Here is a 20,152-nt window from a genome sequence, read left to right as displayed (position 1 = left end):
AAGTGTAAACTACTTCTTAGGAATAAATTAGTCCTTTAAAAATGTTAAACTTCTCTCTTAGCAAACCACCATATTGCATGGATTGTACAATGTACAGTTTTCACATTTAAATATCTCTGAAGTAGGATGCATCTTAGAATTGATTCCTTCCTAGGCTCCATGAAATACAATATGTTGTTGCTTCAGGGTATTGGACAATAGTCCAGCAGTCAGAAAAAGGCTGGAGAAGACACCTCACATATGTGGCTAGGATGGCTCCAACTTCTCAAGTCTGTTGAGGATGTCAGTTATTTACTCCCTACAATTTTACTTTACTACAAAATAATAAAACAACAAACACTCCTATCAAAAATAATGGAAATAGAATTGCTTTTGATAAAAGAGGGTAATTTTTTTTTATAACACTATTTTTTTTCTCCGTAGGTCTTACGTTCCTGGGAACTCCTGAGAAGTTAATTCCTGAGGTTGGATAACATGGCCTTTTATTTGAAAGGCTCTCAAAGGAAATTATATAGCAATAAACCTTTTTTCTTAACATCCCTAAAACACAATTCATTATAAAAAAACACTTTAAGATATGTCACCTATGTCTTGGGTTCTATTTTAAAAAGTTTCATTCCAAAAGCCCCAGTTCCTCCTTCAAAAGGCCTCACCCTTCAAGGACATGGCTGAAACCATGACAAGTTTGAAGACAGTTACACTGGAGCATGGCTACGGTATCTGTATAGCTTAGAGTAGGTTCTGGATACAGGGAGTTAGGAGTTATACTTTAAAATAGGCATTGTCATAGTAGTTTCTCTTTGTTCCATATACGTTTATATTATTAAATATTATTATATTATTATTATTTTTTAAAGATTTTATTTATTTATTTGACAGAGAGAGACCCAGAGAGAGAAGGAACACCAGCAGAGGGAGTGGGAGAGGGAGAAGCAGGCTCCCGGCAGAGCAGGGAGCCCGATGCGGGGCTCGATCCCAGGACCCTGGGATCATGACCTGAGCTGAAGGCAGACGCTTAACGACTGAGCCACCCAGGTGCCCCAATATTATTATATTATTAAATATTATTATTTATATTGTTAAATTCAATGCTCTTTGTAGATATATTAGATAAATAGTTATTAGAGCTAACAGATATTGATAAATTAATATCTGCCTGGCACTGGCTAAGTGTTGAAGTTTTTACATGAAGCAAAGACACACTTCTTTAGTGTCAGTGCAGGAGTGTTAAATACTCTTAAGAGTTAAGAAATTGAAAAAGTTTAGGTTTTTGGGTAGGGTAATTCCTGTGTACAGAACCCAGAGACGACAGATCTCCAGAATTTTCTTAAATACACAGATTGGATACAACATGATCAATTATGCCGTAAACTTTCAAAATTATTACTTAAGGTTTTATAATACCTCATGTAAAATTATGTTCTTTAGAAAATGTATTGCACGCTTGGCACAAAATCTATAGCCCTATAAAAATCTGATATATTGGCCAAAAGCTAGTTCAAAGGTAAGGATTTAATTGTAGCAGTTATATACATAAACATATATAGGCTTATGCAGACACTTTTCACTGTGCCATCATCTACTGCTGTATAACAAACTACTGCAAAATTTAATGACTTAAAACATCAGTCATGGGCGCCTGGGTGGCTCAGTCGGTTAAGTGACTGCCTTCAGCTCGGGTCATGATCCTGGGGTCCCTGGATCGAGTCCCGCATCGGGCTCCCTGCTCGGCGGGGAGTCTGCTTCTCCCTCTGACCTTCCCCCCTCTTATGCTCTCTCGCTCTCATTCTCACTTTCTCAAATAAATAAGTAAAATCTTTAAAAAAAAAAAAAAAAAAAAAACATCAGTCATTTTATTATATTTCACTGTTTTGAGGGTCAGGAATTTGAGCAGGGTTCTGCTGAGTGGTTCCCTTGTTCCACATGGCATCAATGGAGGTCACTGAGAGGTATTCAGTTGGTGGATGGTCTGGTCTGGAGGATCCAATAAAAGTCAGCAGGATTCAACAGGGGATGCTGGAAGGCAGGGCTCAGCTGGGACTGGTGACCTGAAGACATACACAGTGGCCTTTCCAGCAGGGCAGTCTCATAAGAGTTAATCTTCTTATATGGCAGCTCAGGGCTACCAGAAAGTATGTTCCAAGACAACTCAGTAGAAGATGCAAGTTTCACTGTAGCTTAACCTTAACATTTAAGATATTTTATTTTTGAAAATCCTCCATATCCTAGTTTCCAAAGCAAGTCACTGAGGTCAGTCCCAATTTCAGGGGTGAGGAATTGGACTCTATCTCTTGATGGGAGGAAAGCAAAGAATATGAGGCTAACTCTAATCTACATACAACTAGACCAACTGATGGAGCACCTGGGCATAGCAACTATCCTTAGACTCCCTCTGTCTGGAATGCTTATGGCTGGACGGACAGCATTTACTTCTGCAATGTGTCCTGGTTCTCTGCCAATGGAAGATGAATCCAAATGCCCAGATATGAGCAGTTGGATTCGTGTGTTCTACTGTTGCTCCATTTTTTATTCACTGAGCCATTATGATGAAAAAAGTTGTTCTGTGTGTCTGGTGTCTATTATGTATTAGTTTTAGAGCTTTTCCCAGTCTCGGACCCCAGAGGGTTAGAGCTACAAAGGACCCCAGAGATAAAATCTGGTTGTGTTTTATAGATGAAATTTAGGTCTAAAGTCACTATGTGACCTGTCCAAGGTCAGAAACTGATTAGGGACAGAGCCACAGCTGGGGTCTCCTGCAGCGAGCTTGAAGAGAGGCAGTCTTGATTCATCTGTAGAATGGGTACCCTGTTCTCCTGATTCTTCCCCTAGAAATAGACCAGTGGCCTTGACTCAGTCTCCTATTTTATCATGCAATATTTAAAAAGAAACTACATATTTCAAGTACACCAATTTATAAGATATATCTAACCTATTTTCTCAGTTCACATTCAACAAATGTGTGCTGAGTACCTACCAAGTTCTGGCATATATACAGACATGACTGCTTTCAGGAGGCTTTCCTTCCAGTTAAAAGGCCATAACACAAAGTTTACAATGGCCACTTTGCTCTGGGCTACTTATTTGATCACGCTATTTTATCTTTAAGTATTTCTATAACACGTTTTCCCTCCTCCTTTCAATTCCAGAACAGACCAAGAGGCCTACGATTCTGAGGTTTTAGTCTACTCAGAGCATGGATTTGGAGTGGGTGATAGTAAAACAATCCTCAGATCAATGGGGAAGCCTAGCTGTTATTGCTCCTTTTGTTTCAAGAGATATTCGCTCATCAGATGAGGTGACAGATAGCTTTGACTCCATCTCGTCCATGGGGACTCTAGGTGGCTGCCCTAAATACATACATACAGTCGTGGTAGCTGGGATTTTCTGTTTATGTGGTGCCGTCACCATTAGCTTTTGTCTTCTTCTGCTGTGGCTAATTTATCTTTCTCCCGGACCAGCCGGGAGAGGAGGAGGAGGAGGTGTGGACAGGACTCGCCCGCAGACTGTGACACCGCCTTCGATATCACGTCCACCCCAGCCCGCGGCTCCCAGAGCTGGGCGGGACCACTCTTCCCGCTCAGCTGGGAGGAGCCCCAAGCTGGTGGTCCTGCCCCGGGTAGGGGTGGAGAGGGACTGGCGGTCCTGCCCCGGGTAGGGTTGGAGAAGGGCGGGTGAACTGCAGACCCCGATCCTCCCCAGGAGACGTCAAAGGCCCAGCGAAGGCAGGCCTTCCGGGGTGGAAAGGGGGCAGTGAGTTGTGTCCCTGAGGCCGCGGGTGCGGGGAGCGGAGGCAGTTCGCTCCCCGGGGCTCCGGGCCGGCACCGGCTCCCGCGGGTAGGGAGGAGAAGGAACCAGATGGGCGGGTTCAAGCGTTGGCGGCGGCGGTCCCGGGGCCGCCGGCTCCTCCCCGCGAGTGTGCCTGTCTGCCGCTCGCCGCGCTGAGGCAGTGCGGCGGCGGGCGGGCCGAGGCTGCCGCCCAGCGCCTTCGCCGAGGCCATGCCCGGGCCCTAGGGTGCCTGCCGCAGCCCGCGCCCAGCGCCCCGTCCCTCAGCCCCGTAGCCCCGCGCCCGCCGCCGCCTCTTCAATGGGCAACCTGCTCGGCGGGGTCAGCTTCCGCGAGCCCACCACCGTGGAGGACTGCGACTCCACCTGGCAGACGGATTCGGAGCCCGAGCCCGAGGAGCCGGGGCCGGGCGGCGGCGGCGAGGGCCCGGGGCAGGAGCCCGAGCAGCCCGCGCAGCCCCCGGAGCGAGTCGGCGGGCGGCCCCGCGCCGGCCCCGCACCGGACGAAGACGCCGAGGCGGCGGGCGCCGAGCAGGTACGCGGCCGCGCGGTGGCCTCGGGCTGGGCCAGGGCGCCCCTGCCCCTTGAGGAAGGACGTCGCCGGGGACAGGAGCAAACGCCGAGCGATCCCCGCGCACAGGGGGCCGGGAAGCCAACGGCTGCTGGTGCTCTGCGGCCGGACCCCTGGGCACTCGGGGCCGTCCCGCCGCCCCGCGGACCCGGGGGGCCTGGCGTGGCCCGGAGCGCCGGAGCCGTCCCCTGCCGGCCTGGGGCCTGACCGCGGGCACGACGAGGAAGTCCCTCAAGGCAGAACCCAACTTGAATGGGTATTTTCTTTGCCTCTGCAGCGCAGCTGGGTGCTGCGAAGGTGGGGTGGGAGGAACCTGTCTAAAAATAGAGGATTGTTGAAAACTGGTCTAGTGCGTGTTACTGGTAAAAATTACCCAGAATAAGGAGGGACTGCAACTAAGGAGCTGCGAGCACTCTCCGCTACAGTAGGGTCTACAGCCATTAAAAAGTATTGCGGAAGGTCCCCAACGGAAGTTGAAATGCCACAATTCTTACCCTAACTAAGGCCTTTCAACTGAGGAGTTCAGGGCACTCTTCAAAACTCTTGTATCACCCAGAGACTTGTTGATCCAACTGTGCTTAAATCATTTGCCTAATACAATTTGGAGGAGAGGTTAGTAAAGAGATAAATATCCCTTTTAACCTCTGACGGACTGAAAATAATTCAGAAAACTAAAAAGGAGGAACTGTATAACCAGCCCTCTAAAAGAAGTGCGCATCCTGGAGGTATTTAAGGTTTGGGGTTCTGCATTGGGCCCTCCTCTTTATCAGCTGGGGAAGAATGAGAGTGAGGGAAAAAAAACAAAAACAAAAACAAAAAACGGAGCCCGAAGTCAAATATGACCACAGGGTGCTTGGCTGGAGTAGAGGAGTCACCACCTAAATATTACAGCTAAGGCTGCCTCATAAATTTGGATGATCATCTCTGTGTAGGTCAGGAGAAAGCAAAGTCCTAGTGCAGGCTCTATGCTAAACATGTTATTTCAGTCACCTGCAATTTCGGGGGTTGGGTGGGAGTTGCTGTTTTTCATCCCCATTTTAGACGAAACTGAGGCTTAGAGAGTTTGAGAAGCTTGCCCAAGAACATCCAGGGAGAGAATGAATGATGCAAACCCAAGTATGTCTGTAACCAATGTAGAACCTTTAACCTGTTGGAATTGTGACTCTCTCTCCCCCTTGTGTTCTGGTTTGCTGATGGGTCATTTTGCATTGTGAATTCAACAACCACCCCCTCCCACCCCCGCCAAAGTATTAGAGGCTGTATGCCAGTTTCCCTTTATCTTGTCTCCCAATTAAGAGCTTCTCAGAGAAGTTTGGGATATCAAAAAACACCAGCTTAGATTCAATCCAGCTAACTAGGTCCATCTGTATAAAACAATTTGATAATTAATGTTTCAGTCTGTTAATTGTGACCCCAGAAAATGGTAGACCACAGCAGCCCTCCCTTTTCCCCTTTAATGATATATTTTTCTTAGTGTCACCATTTCACTTCCTTAAAAAAATCTCCTTTTTAATGTTGCTTTTTGACTCTCAACTCCATTTGTTGCCTCTCCCCATAGTCATTTGCAAGTACTGCTAGAGCTACCTTTAGAATATATCCCAGTCATGACTACTTCTCACATCCTTCATTGCCTTCATTCCTAGTTCAAGTGAATATTTGACAAATGATGGTGCCTTCTTACTTGATGGGCAAGTCCGGGGAGAAAGCATCATCAGAGCTTAAATCAAGAATTCTCTTGAATTTTATATCCTATTAGACATCTAAGTGGAATTCCTAACATATCTATGGATGGAGCCTTAGTCCAGGACTGCAATCATCAGCTTCTAAGAATGGTGGTGTACAAAGTCCTGGGAGATATGTGGTCATTAAGGAGTGATGAGGAATAAGAACTAAATCCTGGGCACTCCTCAATTTAGAACATATGAAGGGAAGGAGGAGCCAAAGAGAAGGCTGACAAGGGGCAACCAATGAGATAGGAAGAAACCAGGAGAGGTGTGGCACCTGACAGTGTTTCAGGAAGGAGGGAGACAACATTTAACTGGCCAGTGCTGCTGGGAAGTTGTCTGAGTTGAGCACTGAGACATGGTTTGGTGAAAATGGAGATTTCTTAGTGATGTTGAAAGAGCCATTTAGATGGAATGCTGAGGATGAAAGCCTCATTGTGGTGGGTCATCGGAGAAGAGGAGGAGAAGACGGGGGTATGCACAATTCTTTGGCGATATTTTCCTATAATAGGGAGCAGAGCTATGGATCTGTATTTGAGGCGGGATTTGGTCAAGGAACGTTGTGTATGTTTGTATTAAGATTAGTGATACTACGGGCGCCTGGGTGGCTCAGTTGGTTAAGTGACTGCCTTCGGCTCAGGTCATGATCCTGGAGTCCCGGGATCGAGTCCCACATCGGGCTCCCTGCTCGGCAGGGAGTCTGCTTCTCCATCTGACCCTCCTCCCTCTCATGCTCTGTCTCTCATTCTCTCTCTCTCTCAAATAAATAAATAAAATCTTAAAAAAAAAAAAAAGATTAGTGATACTACAGCATGTTTGTCTGCTGAGGGGAATGATCCAGAAGAGAGAAATTTTGATGATGCAGGAAATAGGAACAATATATTAAGGAAAAAAATCCTTGGCTGAGCAGGTGAAAGGCACAGGATAGGGAATCCAAAAGGAGCAGAAATTGGAGGAACAAGGTCAGATGCTTGCAGGTTGGTACATTTAGAGGTTGGAGGATGCAGTCATTCTCATGATAATCCTGGGAAATAGGTAGGGGCATGAGTCATTATCTTTGTTTCACAGAAGATAAAACTAAGATTCAGTTAAGTGGTTGGCTTAAGGCCTCACAAATAAGTAGCAGAGTTAAGACAACCCAAGGCTTGGGCTGTTGACATTTTACCAAGGTTCCTATCATGCTCCTTCACTTTTAGTGGAGCTGAAATGGATTCATGCCTAATTAGTTGGACTTGTAGCCCCAAGCCCGGGATTCCAGTTCCTGTGCTCTCACTAAGCTCTGGGGCCTTGTTCAACTTCTCTAAGCCTGGGTTACCTTGTTTCTAAGCTGGAAACACTAATAACTGCCATCCAGGTGTGTGTCATAAGAATCAAATGAAATAATATACATGTAAGTGCTTTGTAAATGGAAAAGTGCTTTCTATACAAATGTAGGATGATGATTCATATGGTTGTAGCTCAGGCTAAATAGATTCAGAAACTTGCTAGGCAGAGCTATTTTGAAACGTGTGGCAAGGACCAGAATTTAAGCTTTTCCTTGCTTATATAACATGACAGAGTAGCTAATGTTAAACATCAGAGAATTTGGTGTTAAAGTAAGTATCTCTATACTTGTAGTAATAGTGAGAATCACACCACTTCAAAAATGTGCGAAAACTGCTTGGAGGATGCTAATCTGTCAACACAGATGGGGGTGGAGGATGATGAGAAAGGGATTGGGAGGGGGGTGAAGCTCTTAATGAACATGCAGACCTAAACTATGTCTTCTCTTTCCTCATTGTCATCTGACTTATTGTCCTTCTGCATGATGCGGGACACAAAGCATTTCCTTATACATTCTAATAGTACGTATAGTTAGAGAATTGAAACTGATTACATTGACCCATATCTTACATTTTAAAAATTATTCATGGTGGTGAGAATTTTTAGAATTTAAATAGTATGAATAAACTACCACATATAAGTTACTACAATCTGAAGTTCATTTGAGAGCTTTTACTACTTTGTGTATATATGTCTTAAATTTGCTGATTTATGTCACCTTGTGTTATCACTGGATTCACAGATTATTCATGCCTGTGTGTACTTGTTATGGTGCTATGAAGGATGGAGTTTAGAAAGCTATTTAGTTTGTTTTAAAAATCCCCTTTTCTTTTTTTTTATTGTGTTATGTTAATTACCATACATTACATCATTAGTTTTTGATGTAGTGTTCCATGATTCATTGTTTGCGTATAACACCCAGTGCTCCATTCAGTACGTGCCCTCCTCAATACCCATCACCAGGCTAACCCATCCCTCCACCCCCCTCCACTCTAGAACCCTCAGTTTGTTTCTCAGAGTCCATCGTCTTTCATGGTTCGTCTCCCCCTCCGATTCCCCCCCTTCATTCTTCCCCTCCTGCTATCTTTTTTTTTTTTTAACATATAATGTATTATTTGTTTCAGAGGTACAGATCTGTGATTCAACAGTCTTACACAATTCACAGCGCTCACCATAGCCCATACCCTCCGCAATGTCTATTACCCCAGCCACCCCATCCCTCCCACCCCCACCACTCCAGCAACCCTCAGTTTGTTTCCTGAGATTAAGAATTCCTCATATCAGTGAGATCATATGATACATGTCTTTCTCTGATTGACTTATTTCACTCAGCATAATACCCTCCAGTTCTATCCACGTCGTTGCAAATCATTTCATAAGTTTTATTTTCCTTCTAAGTACAGCTAAATGTTGCAAAGTTAATGACAATTTTCTTTGTAGAATTGATTTATTATCTTAACAATTTTTTAGTATTATGTATTCTAAAATAAATTTTGTGATAGAATCTCTTGTGTGACCTCTGGTAAAGTAAATGTCTTAAATTCATTTTGAGTTCTATATCTGATGAATATTGATTGATCTAGAACATTTGGCCTCTATAGGTTCTTGGTGAATAATAAAGTTTTTTTATTCTGTAAAATACCTTAGGACAAATGTTATTGGGTTCAAATCAGGCAAATAGAATGCCAAAAAATGTTGCTAGTAGGCATCATTAAAAGAAAGTTTCTAGAGCTCTGGATGGAACAAGGTTAACCATGGCCTCGTGGTTGTTGGGACTGAGTGATGAGTACTCAGGGCTTACTATAATACTATGCCTGGTGTGGAGTAAGTTATAAACTCTCCTTAATAAAAAGTTGAGTAATTAAAAAAAAATTCTAATATTGTCATTATTCTGAACAGCTTATTACCTTTCAGGCTTTTCTTATGGATGTTCATTATTTTAAGTGTTCTAGAAATTTCTCAGATTATCTTCCTTCACCATGTAAATGGAATTTCACTTTTTATTTTAGGGTGGTGATGCCACTGAAGCAACTGCCAAACCAAAGAGAAGCTTTTATGCTGCGAGGGATCTGTACAAATATCGACATCAGTACCCAGTAAGAGTATAGAATGTTTTTTCTAAAATGTAAAATATTTCCCTTCTGTTTTTCTTATTTTGTGGTGCTAGTAAGCAAACATGCAAGAAGAGTCCTGTGCCTTTTTTGTATGTCCATATGCCGGAGATTGACTAATTTTTTTTCTTTAGCAGAACTTCAAAGATATCCGATATCAAAATGACTTGAGCAATCTTCGTTTTTATAAGAATAAAATTCCATTTAAGCCAGATGGTGAGTAATCTGCTATCCTGGTAAAAAGTAAACTTTAAATAATAACATATACCTAGTTGTTCTTTGTATATTCTGTGGTCAGTACCTTTTTAATGCATTTGTTCATTGACTGGCTTTACTTTGGTCTGTAGTCTAATGTGTCCCCAAAGTCCTAGACTCTAGAGTTGTGAACATCCACTTGGCAATTTCTGGAGGAATAACTGTGAATTAGCAATACCTTCCCACCACTTGTTCATGGTGGCTATTATATTAAAGAAAGTGGGGGCCACTTCTGTGAGAGGCAAAGAGATAAGATTTATAAATTTACAGAATCATAGATATTAGATTACTAAGAAACTTTAGAGGAAATCAAATTAATCTTCCTCATTTTAAAGATGAGGTTACTGGGTTTTAAAGCTTGAACGACTGACTTGTCTGATCACTTGACTGTAGAGTTGGGTCTAGAATCCAGAGTTTAGTATTCTTTTCACCACACCATACCCCCAAATTATTTAGAACATAATTGAAAAGTAGTGTTTATATTAGAATTATCTTTCCTGTTGATTTTCAGAATCAGGGGTCAGGGAGCTCCAGCAGTCCCAGTTCAGTGTTCCAATATCCTGGGAAGGGAACTCCAGAGACAGTAGATCTCCATTCAACTCTGCCAAATAAACTGCCTCCTCCTTCACAACTGTACAAAACTGCCCTCATAGGATCTTTTCTAAGATTCTCCCCCTATAGGGAGGGGATGCATCCACTCTGGTAATACGCATATTTCACTGAGGCACCATGCTGTGGTTCATGCTGGGCATCCTAATTTTATCCAGGTCAAACCAGCCAAGTTGGCGTCTCTCCTTCTTGCCCTTATCTCTGTGAGGTGACCAGATGGCCCTGGCTTCTGCTCTTTGTTCTTAGTGGAAACTGAGCCATATCCACAGCCATGTGAGTCAGGGAATGAGGGTCATAGATTGCAAAGCTTTCCAAGTAGCAGGACTACATCCTTTGGTGAACTAACTGGATGAAGGCTGTCTGAAGGCGGGGTGGAGTGCTTGGAGAAGGGGTTCCTCTACTGGGTACTGAGAGGTGTGACAGTTGGGAGTTTGGACTTAAGAACATTGTTGCAGTGGCCAGATTGTGTCCCCAAATCTGCTCTGATTTAGGAGGAAGCGTCTGGATAAAAATGCTCTGTTGTATTTACTAATGATAGAAACACACCACCTTATTTACTAATTGAAATAATATTAATTAAGTTATTAGGGTTTTTTTTAGGACCTGGGACAAGAAAACCTTTTGAAGAAATGCGATGATAGATTAATTTGACTCTGACTTGAATTTAATAAAATTTACCTAAAGGAATGCCTTTAAATATTAAAAACATTGAACATGACAGTATTTAACCGAATTATTTTTCTATTTCTAGTAGTGAATTTATTTTTGAGGCAGTAATTTAAAGTAATAACTTCAAGCACTGCATTAATTTTTTGTAATCTTTACCACAAAATTTATTTTGAAATCTTATAGGGTTGGTAGGGGTCAGGAGTTTTATCTAAGGTCACATAAAATGTTATTCTAGTTTATTATATACATTACATAAACTCACCCAATTTCCTCCCCAGTATGTGTACACGTGCACATATCCTTCCCCCTTCCACACACACAAACACTTGCCAATAAGCATAAGCCTGCAATGATGTATTTTAATTATTAAGCAGGAGGAGGGGTAGTGGGAAGGGAAATCATGGGGTAAATGGTTTTAAAATGCTGATAGGGCCAACAGGATGATTCAAAAACAACTTTTTACTCAACCTTCCAAGAGTAGACTTCTACTACAAACTGGTGATCTGTGGTGGAAACAAGAATGAGATCAATTATGTTTAGAGAAATATGTTGTGTTTTTTTTCTGTAAAATTGACTAAATGGCCACGTAGTCAAATGTGGGGACCTAGACAGAATTAGAGAAGCAGGACGGTTTTGTTCTACAATTGGCCCTTGAACGGTGTAGGGGTAATGGGCCCTAACCCCTGTGCAGTCAGAAATCCATGTGTAACTTTTGACTGCCCCAAAACTTAACTGCTAATAGCCTCCTGTTGACTGGAAGCTTTACCAGTGGCATAAATAGTTGACTAACACATATTTTGTATGTGATAGGCATTATGTACTGTATTCTTACCAAAAAAGTTCAAACTCAATGTTGTTCAAGGGTCAGCTGTAATAAGTTCTTATGGGGAAACAGTAGGATGTGGTAAAGAGGGCTTAGTTTTTGGAACCAGAAAGACCTATATTCTTTTTTTTTTTTTTAAAGATTTTATTTTTTATTTATTTGAGAGAGAGAGAATGAGAGACAGAGAGCATGAGAGGGAGGAGGGTGGGAGGGAGAAGCAGGCTCCCTGCCGAGCAGGGAGCCTGATGCGGGACTCGATCCGGGGACTCCAGGATCATGACCTGAGCCGAAGGCAGTTGCTTAACCAACTGAGCCACCCAGGCGCCCAGAAAGACCTATATTCTACTCCTAGATTTATTCTTTTGTTAGTGTGTGACTTTGAATAAATCATACAATGTCCTCATTAGTAAAATGGGGATGGTAGCACTGGCTTGGGAGCGTTCTGTGAAGATTAAGCTGGACGATGTATACTGTGTGTAAATGGGTCCTTTTTCTTCTGTTTTTCCTTCCTCTCTTTCCTTCTCCTTTTTCATGCTTTTCTCCCTCTCTTTCTGTTCTCTCACCTTTCTTTTATTCCTTTCTTTTTCCCTGGGCTACATTTCATTTTGATCCATCTTGTATTTAAAGAACTAAAAAAATAAATAAATAAAATAAAGAACTTAGGACCATCTAGGGCAGGGGTTGGCAAACTTTTTCTGTCCAGGGCCAGATAGTAAATATTTTCAGCTGTGTGGGCCATGTAGTCTCTGTTGCAATGTGCATGGCTGTGTTCCAATAAAACTTTATTTCTAAAACAAATGGCATAGTTTGTCAACTGCTTTAGAGTAACCCTGTCTGATAGAACTTTCTGTGACTTGAGGTGCCATTGAGTTTTGAAAAATTAGGCCTATTACATAACTGAGCATATGGCATAGGGTATTCATCTTGGCATAATTTTTGTGTGCTATTACTAAATGTCAGAGGTTTTAATATAAAGATTAAGTGGTTAAATGTGAAAGTGCCTTCAACAATGTCTTAAATGTCTGGCTCATTTTCTAAATATTTACTACTTAGGTGTTTACATTGAAGAAGTTCTAAATAAGTGGAAAGGAGATTATGAAAAGCTGGAGCACAACCACACTTATATTCAATGGTCAGTTAACATTTCTGTATCTTGAACCGTGTCTATTTAATCATGTATGTTTTCCAGATAACATTAATATTTATTTTTCTAAAAAATAGGCTTTTCCCCCTGAGAGAACAAGGCTTGAACTTTTATGCTAAAGAATTAACTACATATGAAATTGAGGTAATGCAAGCTCATTTCATTTTATAGGAGATGGCCAGATAGTATTGCTATTTTATTGTCCTAGTAACTACCGAATCATTTCAGCTGACTTTTTCGCCCCCTTAGGAATTCAAAAAAACAAAAGAAGCAATTAAAAGATTCCTCCTGGCTTATAAGATGATGTTAGAATTTTTTGGAATAAAACTGGTTGATAAAACTGGAAATGTTGCTCGGGCCGTTAACTGGCAGGAAAGGTTTCAGCATCTGAATGAGTAAGTAAAGCCCCCGCAGTGCATCAGGGGCCAGCATGTTATTTTTTCTGGGTTGGAATTCTCTATGGAACATAGGAACAACTGGTAGATGGACCCAGGAATTTGAATTCAAAAGCTAGTCTGAAATGAATTTTATTCCTTGTTCTATGTTCTAAAGCACGACAAAACAACAAGAAAGAATGAAATTGCAGGTAGGAATAAAGCCATTCCTCTTCAGAGCTGTTTCTTCCTGAAACCTGTCTACTGCCCAGGCCAAGTGTGGCCTCTCTCCCTCTTTATACCATGGTTCTTGGCATTTATACTTATTTCTTGTATAGTTTTCCACATCCCCTCTGCTAGGTTGTGAGCTTCTTTCAGCACAGTCTGTTCGTCGAGCATGGTACCTTGTTAGATTAAATCCATAAATTAGGCCTAAGACATATAAAAATCATTTTATAAGACTGAGATGTGCCTGTACGTTTCTAAAAAAGAGGGAAAATTAGAATTTTCATTATTTAGGTAAAAAACAAAAGCTCACTTTTGCTTACTAAATCCTAAAACCTGTGAAGAAAATTTAACATGGTTTATTTGGAATTGATTTGCTGTATTCTTTTGCCTGGATATTTATAACTTTCATTAATACTTATAGCCAAAGTTTATTTTTCTTATTGTTTTCTTTGTATGCAAACTGATTTTTTTTCTTTTTAATTATAGGGTGACTTATGAATGCTGGACCATAAAACCAACAACTTTAAAGCATTTTTTTTTTTTTTTTAGCACATTATGATTAGGTGAGCTGGGCAAGTACCAAGAAAAAAAGTAACCTAAGAAATTTTTTTTTGCCCAACAGTTTTGAGCATCAGTTAACTGAATTTTTTGGTATTTTTCTAGAACTTTCATCTTGCTTTCCTAAAATGAGTATAAGTATTAATGTTTAAGCCTTCTTTTTACTTTATTAGTCACAGTCAACACTATTAAAATGGTAGCTTATACTAAAACACTGAAGATATGGGCATAAAGCTTTATGATCCTGACTAGAAGACCCATTAACTCATAACTCAAGTTAAATTTGATTTATATAGGGCACTTACAACAGAAGCATATATACCTCTGCCTAAGCAATGTGGGTAGCTGTCTCTGGACAGAGTTTCTAAGCATTTCTGACATACTGTCAACGAAAGCTATATGCAAGTAGCCTACTGACATGAAGGACGGCAGCATGACTATCATTTTAGAGAATCACCGTCCCCAACTTCTTGGAATAGCAATCTTATTTAGTAAATGTTTGTTGAATGAACAAACAATGAACAAAAGACGTTTGCCAGTTTAAATTCTCCCTGGGGTTTTATTTTCAGATCCTCTAACTGATAGCTGGAAACAGAACCCTTCTGAAAGTTTTAATTAAAATGATCTCCTGGCTTGGGTCAGGGGAAGGGAGCCTGAATTAACCATCACATTCCCTCGCCCCATTCAGATCCTTTTCTTTCTACCGCCCACTGTCTCTCGTTTTCCTTTCCCTGGGTATTGCACAGAGCTTTTATTTGTGTTTTAATCTGTGTGACATCTTGAGTTTCTTAGAGTAGGCAGGAAACTCAATATATTTATAGTAGCCCAGCAGACAAAAAAGTATTGAATGAAAGTGAAATGAAGTAACGTTCAGTGAACAAGTGACCATGACTAAAAAAAGTGAAATATTTTCAAACACGGGAGTACAAATATATAGACCAACCACTCAGATGTATTTCCAGTTTTATTTGTAATCACCTTAGATTATGGAGCCATACTTTAGACTCTGGAATTGCTTCTCACTTTTATTTTCTACCTCCTGGTTCTTGCCTTGTGTTCTCTCTTCACCTACCTGGTCTTCCCGACACCTGTGGTCCTATTTACCACCCTTACTTGTGTCGGGAAGCCCAGCTTCTCTTTTATCTGCTGTGCAACCCCGAAGACCGCTCATAACATTAGGAGGGTTTTAGCTGTTCTCTTCTCTTCCATTTTGTCTTTATTTGTCATATTTATTTCAAATCATACTGAAGCACTCAATTTCTCTCTTGTATACTTCTGTTCCATAATCCTCATTTTCATTCTCTTCAACCCAAGTGTTTGTCCTTTTCTACTGTTACATAAGTATTTTAAATCGGAGAGTATATAGATACAGATACATGTGTACAGAACTTTCATCTTGGCCATTCATCTAAGACTGGATATGTGCAGTTGAGCTGGTTGCAATAGAGTAAATTTTGTTGGATCAGGTAACTCATCTTTGGGATTTTTAAAGAAAAATATTCCCCCCACTTTTCCATACATCTCCTTCTCAGATTTATGAAGCAGATGTTGCTCAAGGATTTTATCACTAAGTTTTTGGAGAAGAGAAACTCCATACTAACCTAACACTAAGTCAGCTCTGCTGCTAATGGCACATGGTCTTAACCTCATTCAAATTCATGTTGTCTTAGAAGACTCTTACTTCCTAACTGTTAAAAAATACAGATTCATAAGACACAAACATACCCGCTATGTTTTAGCCTTTGGCCTCAAAGAGTCGAATATGAGGATAATACTTTCGTAGTAAACATCCAGAAGAACAGGGATGATGAAACTGCTAGACTTGTCTTTTCCAAGATTTGGCTAGCCTGAATCATAAAGGTTTTTGTTTTGTCCAGATAAGCTTTCCTATTAAAATGTAAGACTGTGGAACCATCCCCTTCTGTCCCTGAGGTAATTCAGCATCCTTCTTCACTTTTCCCAAATAATTTGCTAGCTCTTCGTAAGTGAAACCAAAGCAGGTGTATGCATTGCTTGTATAAAGTTCAATGTCCGGTGTATAAAACGGGTTTTAGGAAGTTAGAAATAAGTGGTGGTTACGGTTGTGTATCAGTATAGGGTAAACAAATACCTGGGCTGTTGAAGATCCATGATTAATACGTGCAGCTGAAGAAGCCTTGCGGATGCAGCCAGGTATTTGTAATAAGGCAACTAGAGCCCGGTGTTGTAGGGCAGAGATGCTATGAATTGTGAGAGATGGAGGCTTGGAAAGCCTTCATCTGATAAAGGCCTTAGTCTGGGGACAGAGAAGAAGTTTGTGCAATTTGGGGAAAAAGGCATCTTTGGAGTCCATGCCATTAGAAGCAAAATTTAAAATACTCCGATTGGGGAAAAAAGGAGAGAGAGGCCACGGATGGAAGACAATTAGGTGATTAAGTTGGGAGAGGTACATAGAGGTGGCCCTTAGTACCATATTTAAATAATAACAATAACAATGTGAATTTTAAATAGTATCTAGTATTTTTTTTGAGTTCTACATGCCCTGCATATGTCTCAACTCATTTTGATTCTTCTAACAGTCCAGTAAGATGGGCCATTTCCCCTATTTTACAGATGAGGATACTCAGTCAGAGAGAGATACTGTATCTTCACATAGCTGTGGGTGGTAAAGCCATGGTGCGAACTCAGGTGTGACTCCAAAGCCCATGCTCCTAACTATGTTCTGCTATAGAAGTCAGTTTTGCATCCTTTGTCAGATTGTTCTAGCAAGGTAGAGTGGTTTTTGCTGCTTTCCTTGTAAGTTGGCTAAAATGGTGGATTTTGCTGACACTGTGAATCATACCTTCAGCTGACGCCTAATGTTGCATTTATGTTTGGTACCGGTTACCTGTGGTGGGCACAATACAGTTGGTGGTGTTGCAAATAAATGCTCCAGGAGATCACATCCTCGGTGTATACTTAATAAACAACAATTCAACGTCAGTGGGAATCAATTTTAGATCTAGATATTTTTCAAATATGCAGAACTAAAGCAACAAGGGGAATTTATATATTTGAATTTCACATAGATTGGCATTACATTGAAGTATAAGGTTTTAATAACGTCTGATTTATTCTTCCCATGGTGTCTAATACGACTTTCAGTAAAGTCATTGTTCGGTTAAAAAATATTTTTCCAGTACTTTTCTTTCCCCTGCTTTCCTTCACCTGATTTCCACACCCCCCAACATTTTATTCAATCCTCTCTTTCAGGTCCCAGCACAACTATTTACGAATCACTCGTATTCTTAAAAGCCTCGGTGAGCTTGGATATGAAAGTTTTAAATCTCCTCTTGTAAAATTTATTCTTCATGAAGCTCTTGTGGAAAATACTATTCCCAATATTAAACAGAGTGCTCTGGAGTATTTTGTTTATACGATTAGAGACAGGAGAGAGAGGAGAAAGCTCCTACGGTTCGCCCAGAAACATTACACGCCTTCAGAGAATTTTATCTGGGGGCCGCCGAGGAAAGAACAGTCAGAAGGAAGCAAAGCCCAGAAAATGCCTGCCCCTCCCGCCTCTGGTCATATCAGTCAAACTTCTATGCACAAAAAATCCAAGGACTCCAAAAATTCCTCCTCAGCTGTTCATTTAAATAGCAAAACGGCGGAAGAAAAAAAGGCAGCACCTGGAGGGCCTGGAGAGGAGACAGACAGGCCAGGCGCCGAGCCCAGCAGTGAAGCTACCAAGCCCGGAAACACAGAGGACGGTAAGGCGGAAAATTCTGACCCGGAAAAAACAGGCACCAATCCCACAGAGAGGAAGGAGAGTGCAGCTCCCCCTGAGAACGAGGAAGAAGGTGAAACTCCTAACAAAGACTGTGAAGATCCTGGACCTGCAGGTTCCCCCGGTGAGGGACAATTACAGTGAATTACCCGAGAACGCACACCCCAGCGTAGGTAAGCGGGGGGGGGGGGGGGGGGGGGGAGGAACCCTGCCAAGGTCTCCTGAAGAACGGAGGTCACATTGCGAATTTTAGCCATCTATTTGTGATTTCTGTTGTCAACGTTTTGTTGTTGGTTTTTCATTTTGGGTGACAATGAATTTAATCTTTAGTAAGAAGTTTTAAGCAAGACCCAATAAAGGAATGTATTCTGTAATGCTTTTAGGGTGTGACTTTTCAAATTCTGTCCGTAGTAATTGCTTTTAAATTATTTTCAATGTATCTAGAAATAATCATGTAGTATTTGATATATCAAATAAATTCTTTGGGAGATGCCAGTCTACACGAATAAAAAGCAAGAGGATAAATTTCATTCTGTTGCCATGCTTTTGCCCAATTTATGGATTTATTTCTTAAGCTGGAAAAACAAACGTGGTCGTTTCAGACTTTTTCAGAAAGTAATTTGGACTCGTCACTGCAACACCTCCACATGCTTATTTTTAAATTCTGGTACGTGAAATTTGTGTTCTCGGGGAGCGATCATCTCCCAGCCCATTTCTTGGCCCCACTGTCCTTTCCTCTTTCCGTCTCTCCGCACTTGCCCTCATTTGCCATCTTTGTCAGCCAGCATGTACTTTTCTAGAGTACGTTCAAGTGATCCCCTGTACTGAAATTTAAGTGGAACAGAGGGGGAACTTTCAACTGTATGATAACCAAGAATTTGCTTTTTTTTTTAAGTAATAAAAATGTTTTTCTATGTCAGATGCTTAAGAACCAATTTTGATGCAAAAGTCCAAGAAAAGGATTTTGCTTTTATGGCTGTTCTATATAAATTTGGTGCTTGTTTCTGAATGCAAATGACTAAAGAATTAAAAAATAAGGAAAGAAATTACTATTTTTAAACGGCATGCTTCTTACACTGACAACAAGGCGCAGTGGTCCCTAAATCCTTGACTATCTCAGTGTTCCATGGGCTATGAAATTAATGAGTGCTTAGTCCAGAGTATCTTTAAAAAAGAAAACAATTTGATGTGTGTCTTAAGTTGTCAAACCTTGAAATTGAGAATAGATTTAAAATTCCATATCCTTAGGTTTAGCAAGCCCTTAATGTGTTGATACTGGTGTTAAGAGCAAGTAATCTTATTTCCTGTACTACTATTACTAATTAATATTACAAATCTGAAAATAATCAGAAACGCTGTGGTGGGAACTTCAAAGCATACATACAAATACAGTTAAAGCAATTAATAGAAAAAAATTTCACTTTCATTTGTGGAGCGGAGTTGGCTCTTGTGTATCTCTTGGGCTTTTAGATTCATTTAACCCGCCAAGAATTTTTACTGTGTCCTATTTGTTAGTTATATCATACCATCTTCTGTTACCTTTATGATCAGGGGATTTCCGGCAGAGGATTTCTAGAGACTATATGAACAGTATGCCTTTAGAAATACTTTATTGCTTTGAAGTTTACATGAAACATCACAGTTGCTCAAACTTGACTTTTTAAATATGAATATTATAACCAAGTTGTTTATCATACTCCAATTAATTTGGAGCATTTTCTTATTTTTGGTTCCCGTAATATCCCATTTTTTGCTTTCTATTGTTTTGTGAAGTGAGCATAAAGATTTGGGGAAACAATTCTGCTTTTGCATTTCAATTTCTTTTTTGTATGGACCCTCTAATGTGATGCTTGTAGCAATGTCCCCATAGAACTAATGAACAGTTTTCCAGGGTTAGACAGTGAGTGTGGTTGTCACATTGAACCGAACTGTAGGAACATGATTAATTCAAAATATCTTACCAATTTTGAATTCATGATAAAGTGGTCAGACTGCTTTCTAAGTGTATAATATTAAAAATTTGTGACCAGATATTAAAATATTAAAAAACAGTGGACAGAGACTAAAATAAATGGATATAATCTGAAATGACTTGGAAACTGTAGTGTATCAGAGCCCCTACAAGTAAAAACATTTCAGTCAACAATTTAACTTTTAGAATATTATTCCTAATTAGGGTTTTGATTAGATTGTGCCAATTAGAGAATATTTAGTCTCAAGGGAAAACTGCCTGGC

The 20,152-nt window shown here is 40.8% G+C and overlaps 1 protein-coding gene across 2 annotated transcripts; it reads left to right on the top strand.

The window, feature by feature from the left end:
• Nucleotides 1-3,958: 3,958 nt before the first annotated feature.
• Nucleotides 3,959-18,094, top strand: OGFRL1 (opioid growth factor receptor like 1). 2 transcript variants are annotated; one of them, XM_021692038.2, is made up of 7 exons: nucleotides 3,959-4,318; nucleotides 9,411-9,497; nucleotides 9,650-9,728; nucleotides 12,922-13,000; nucleotides 13,090-13,156; nucleotides 13,262-13,407; nucleotides 17,404-18,094. In XM_021692038.2, exons 1-7 carry the CDS (start codon nucleotides 4,085-4,087, stop codon nucleotides 18,059-18,061), a joined length of 1,350 nt encoding a protein of 449 aa, XP_021547713.1. In that variant the 5' UTR covers nucleotides 3,959-4,084; the 3' UTR covers nucleotides 18,062-18,094. The 2 variants fall into 2 exon arrangements, with proteins under 2 accessions (XP_021547713.1, XP_021547712.1); XM_021692037.2 differs by having other exon boundaries at nucleotides 9,647-9,728.
• The last annotated feature ends 2,058 nt before the right edge of the window (nucleotides 18,095-20,152 follow it).

The sequence above is a fragment of the Neomonachus schauinslandi genome, chromosome 8 (assembly GCF_002201575.2).
Source record: "Neomonachus schauinslandi chromosome 8, ASM220157v2, whole genome shotgun sequence".
Taxonomy (NCBI): Eukaryota; Metazoa; Chordata; class Mammalia; order Carnivora; family Phocidae; genus Neomonachus; species Neomonachus schauinslandi.
Note: the sequence above shows the minus strand (reverse complement) of the source record. Positions and strands in the feature narration are given on the sequence as shown.

Coding starts and splice junctions, on each gene's coding strand:
- OGFRL1 (XM_021692037.2), top strand. CDS start 4,085: ATGGGCAACCTGCTCGGCGGGGTCAGCTTCCGCGAGCCCACCACCGTG. Junction 4,319..9,410: donor AGGCGGCGGGCGCCGAGCAG/GTACGCGGCCGC, acceptor TTTTTATTTTAG/GGTGGTGATGCCACTGAAGC. Junction 13,157..13,261: donor TAACTACATATGAAATTGAG/GTAATGCAAGCT, acceptor TCGCCCCCTTAG/GAATTCAAAAAAACAAAAGA.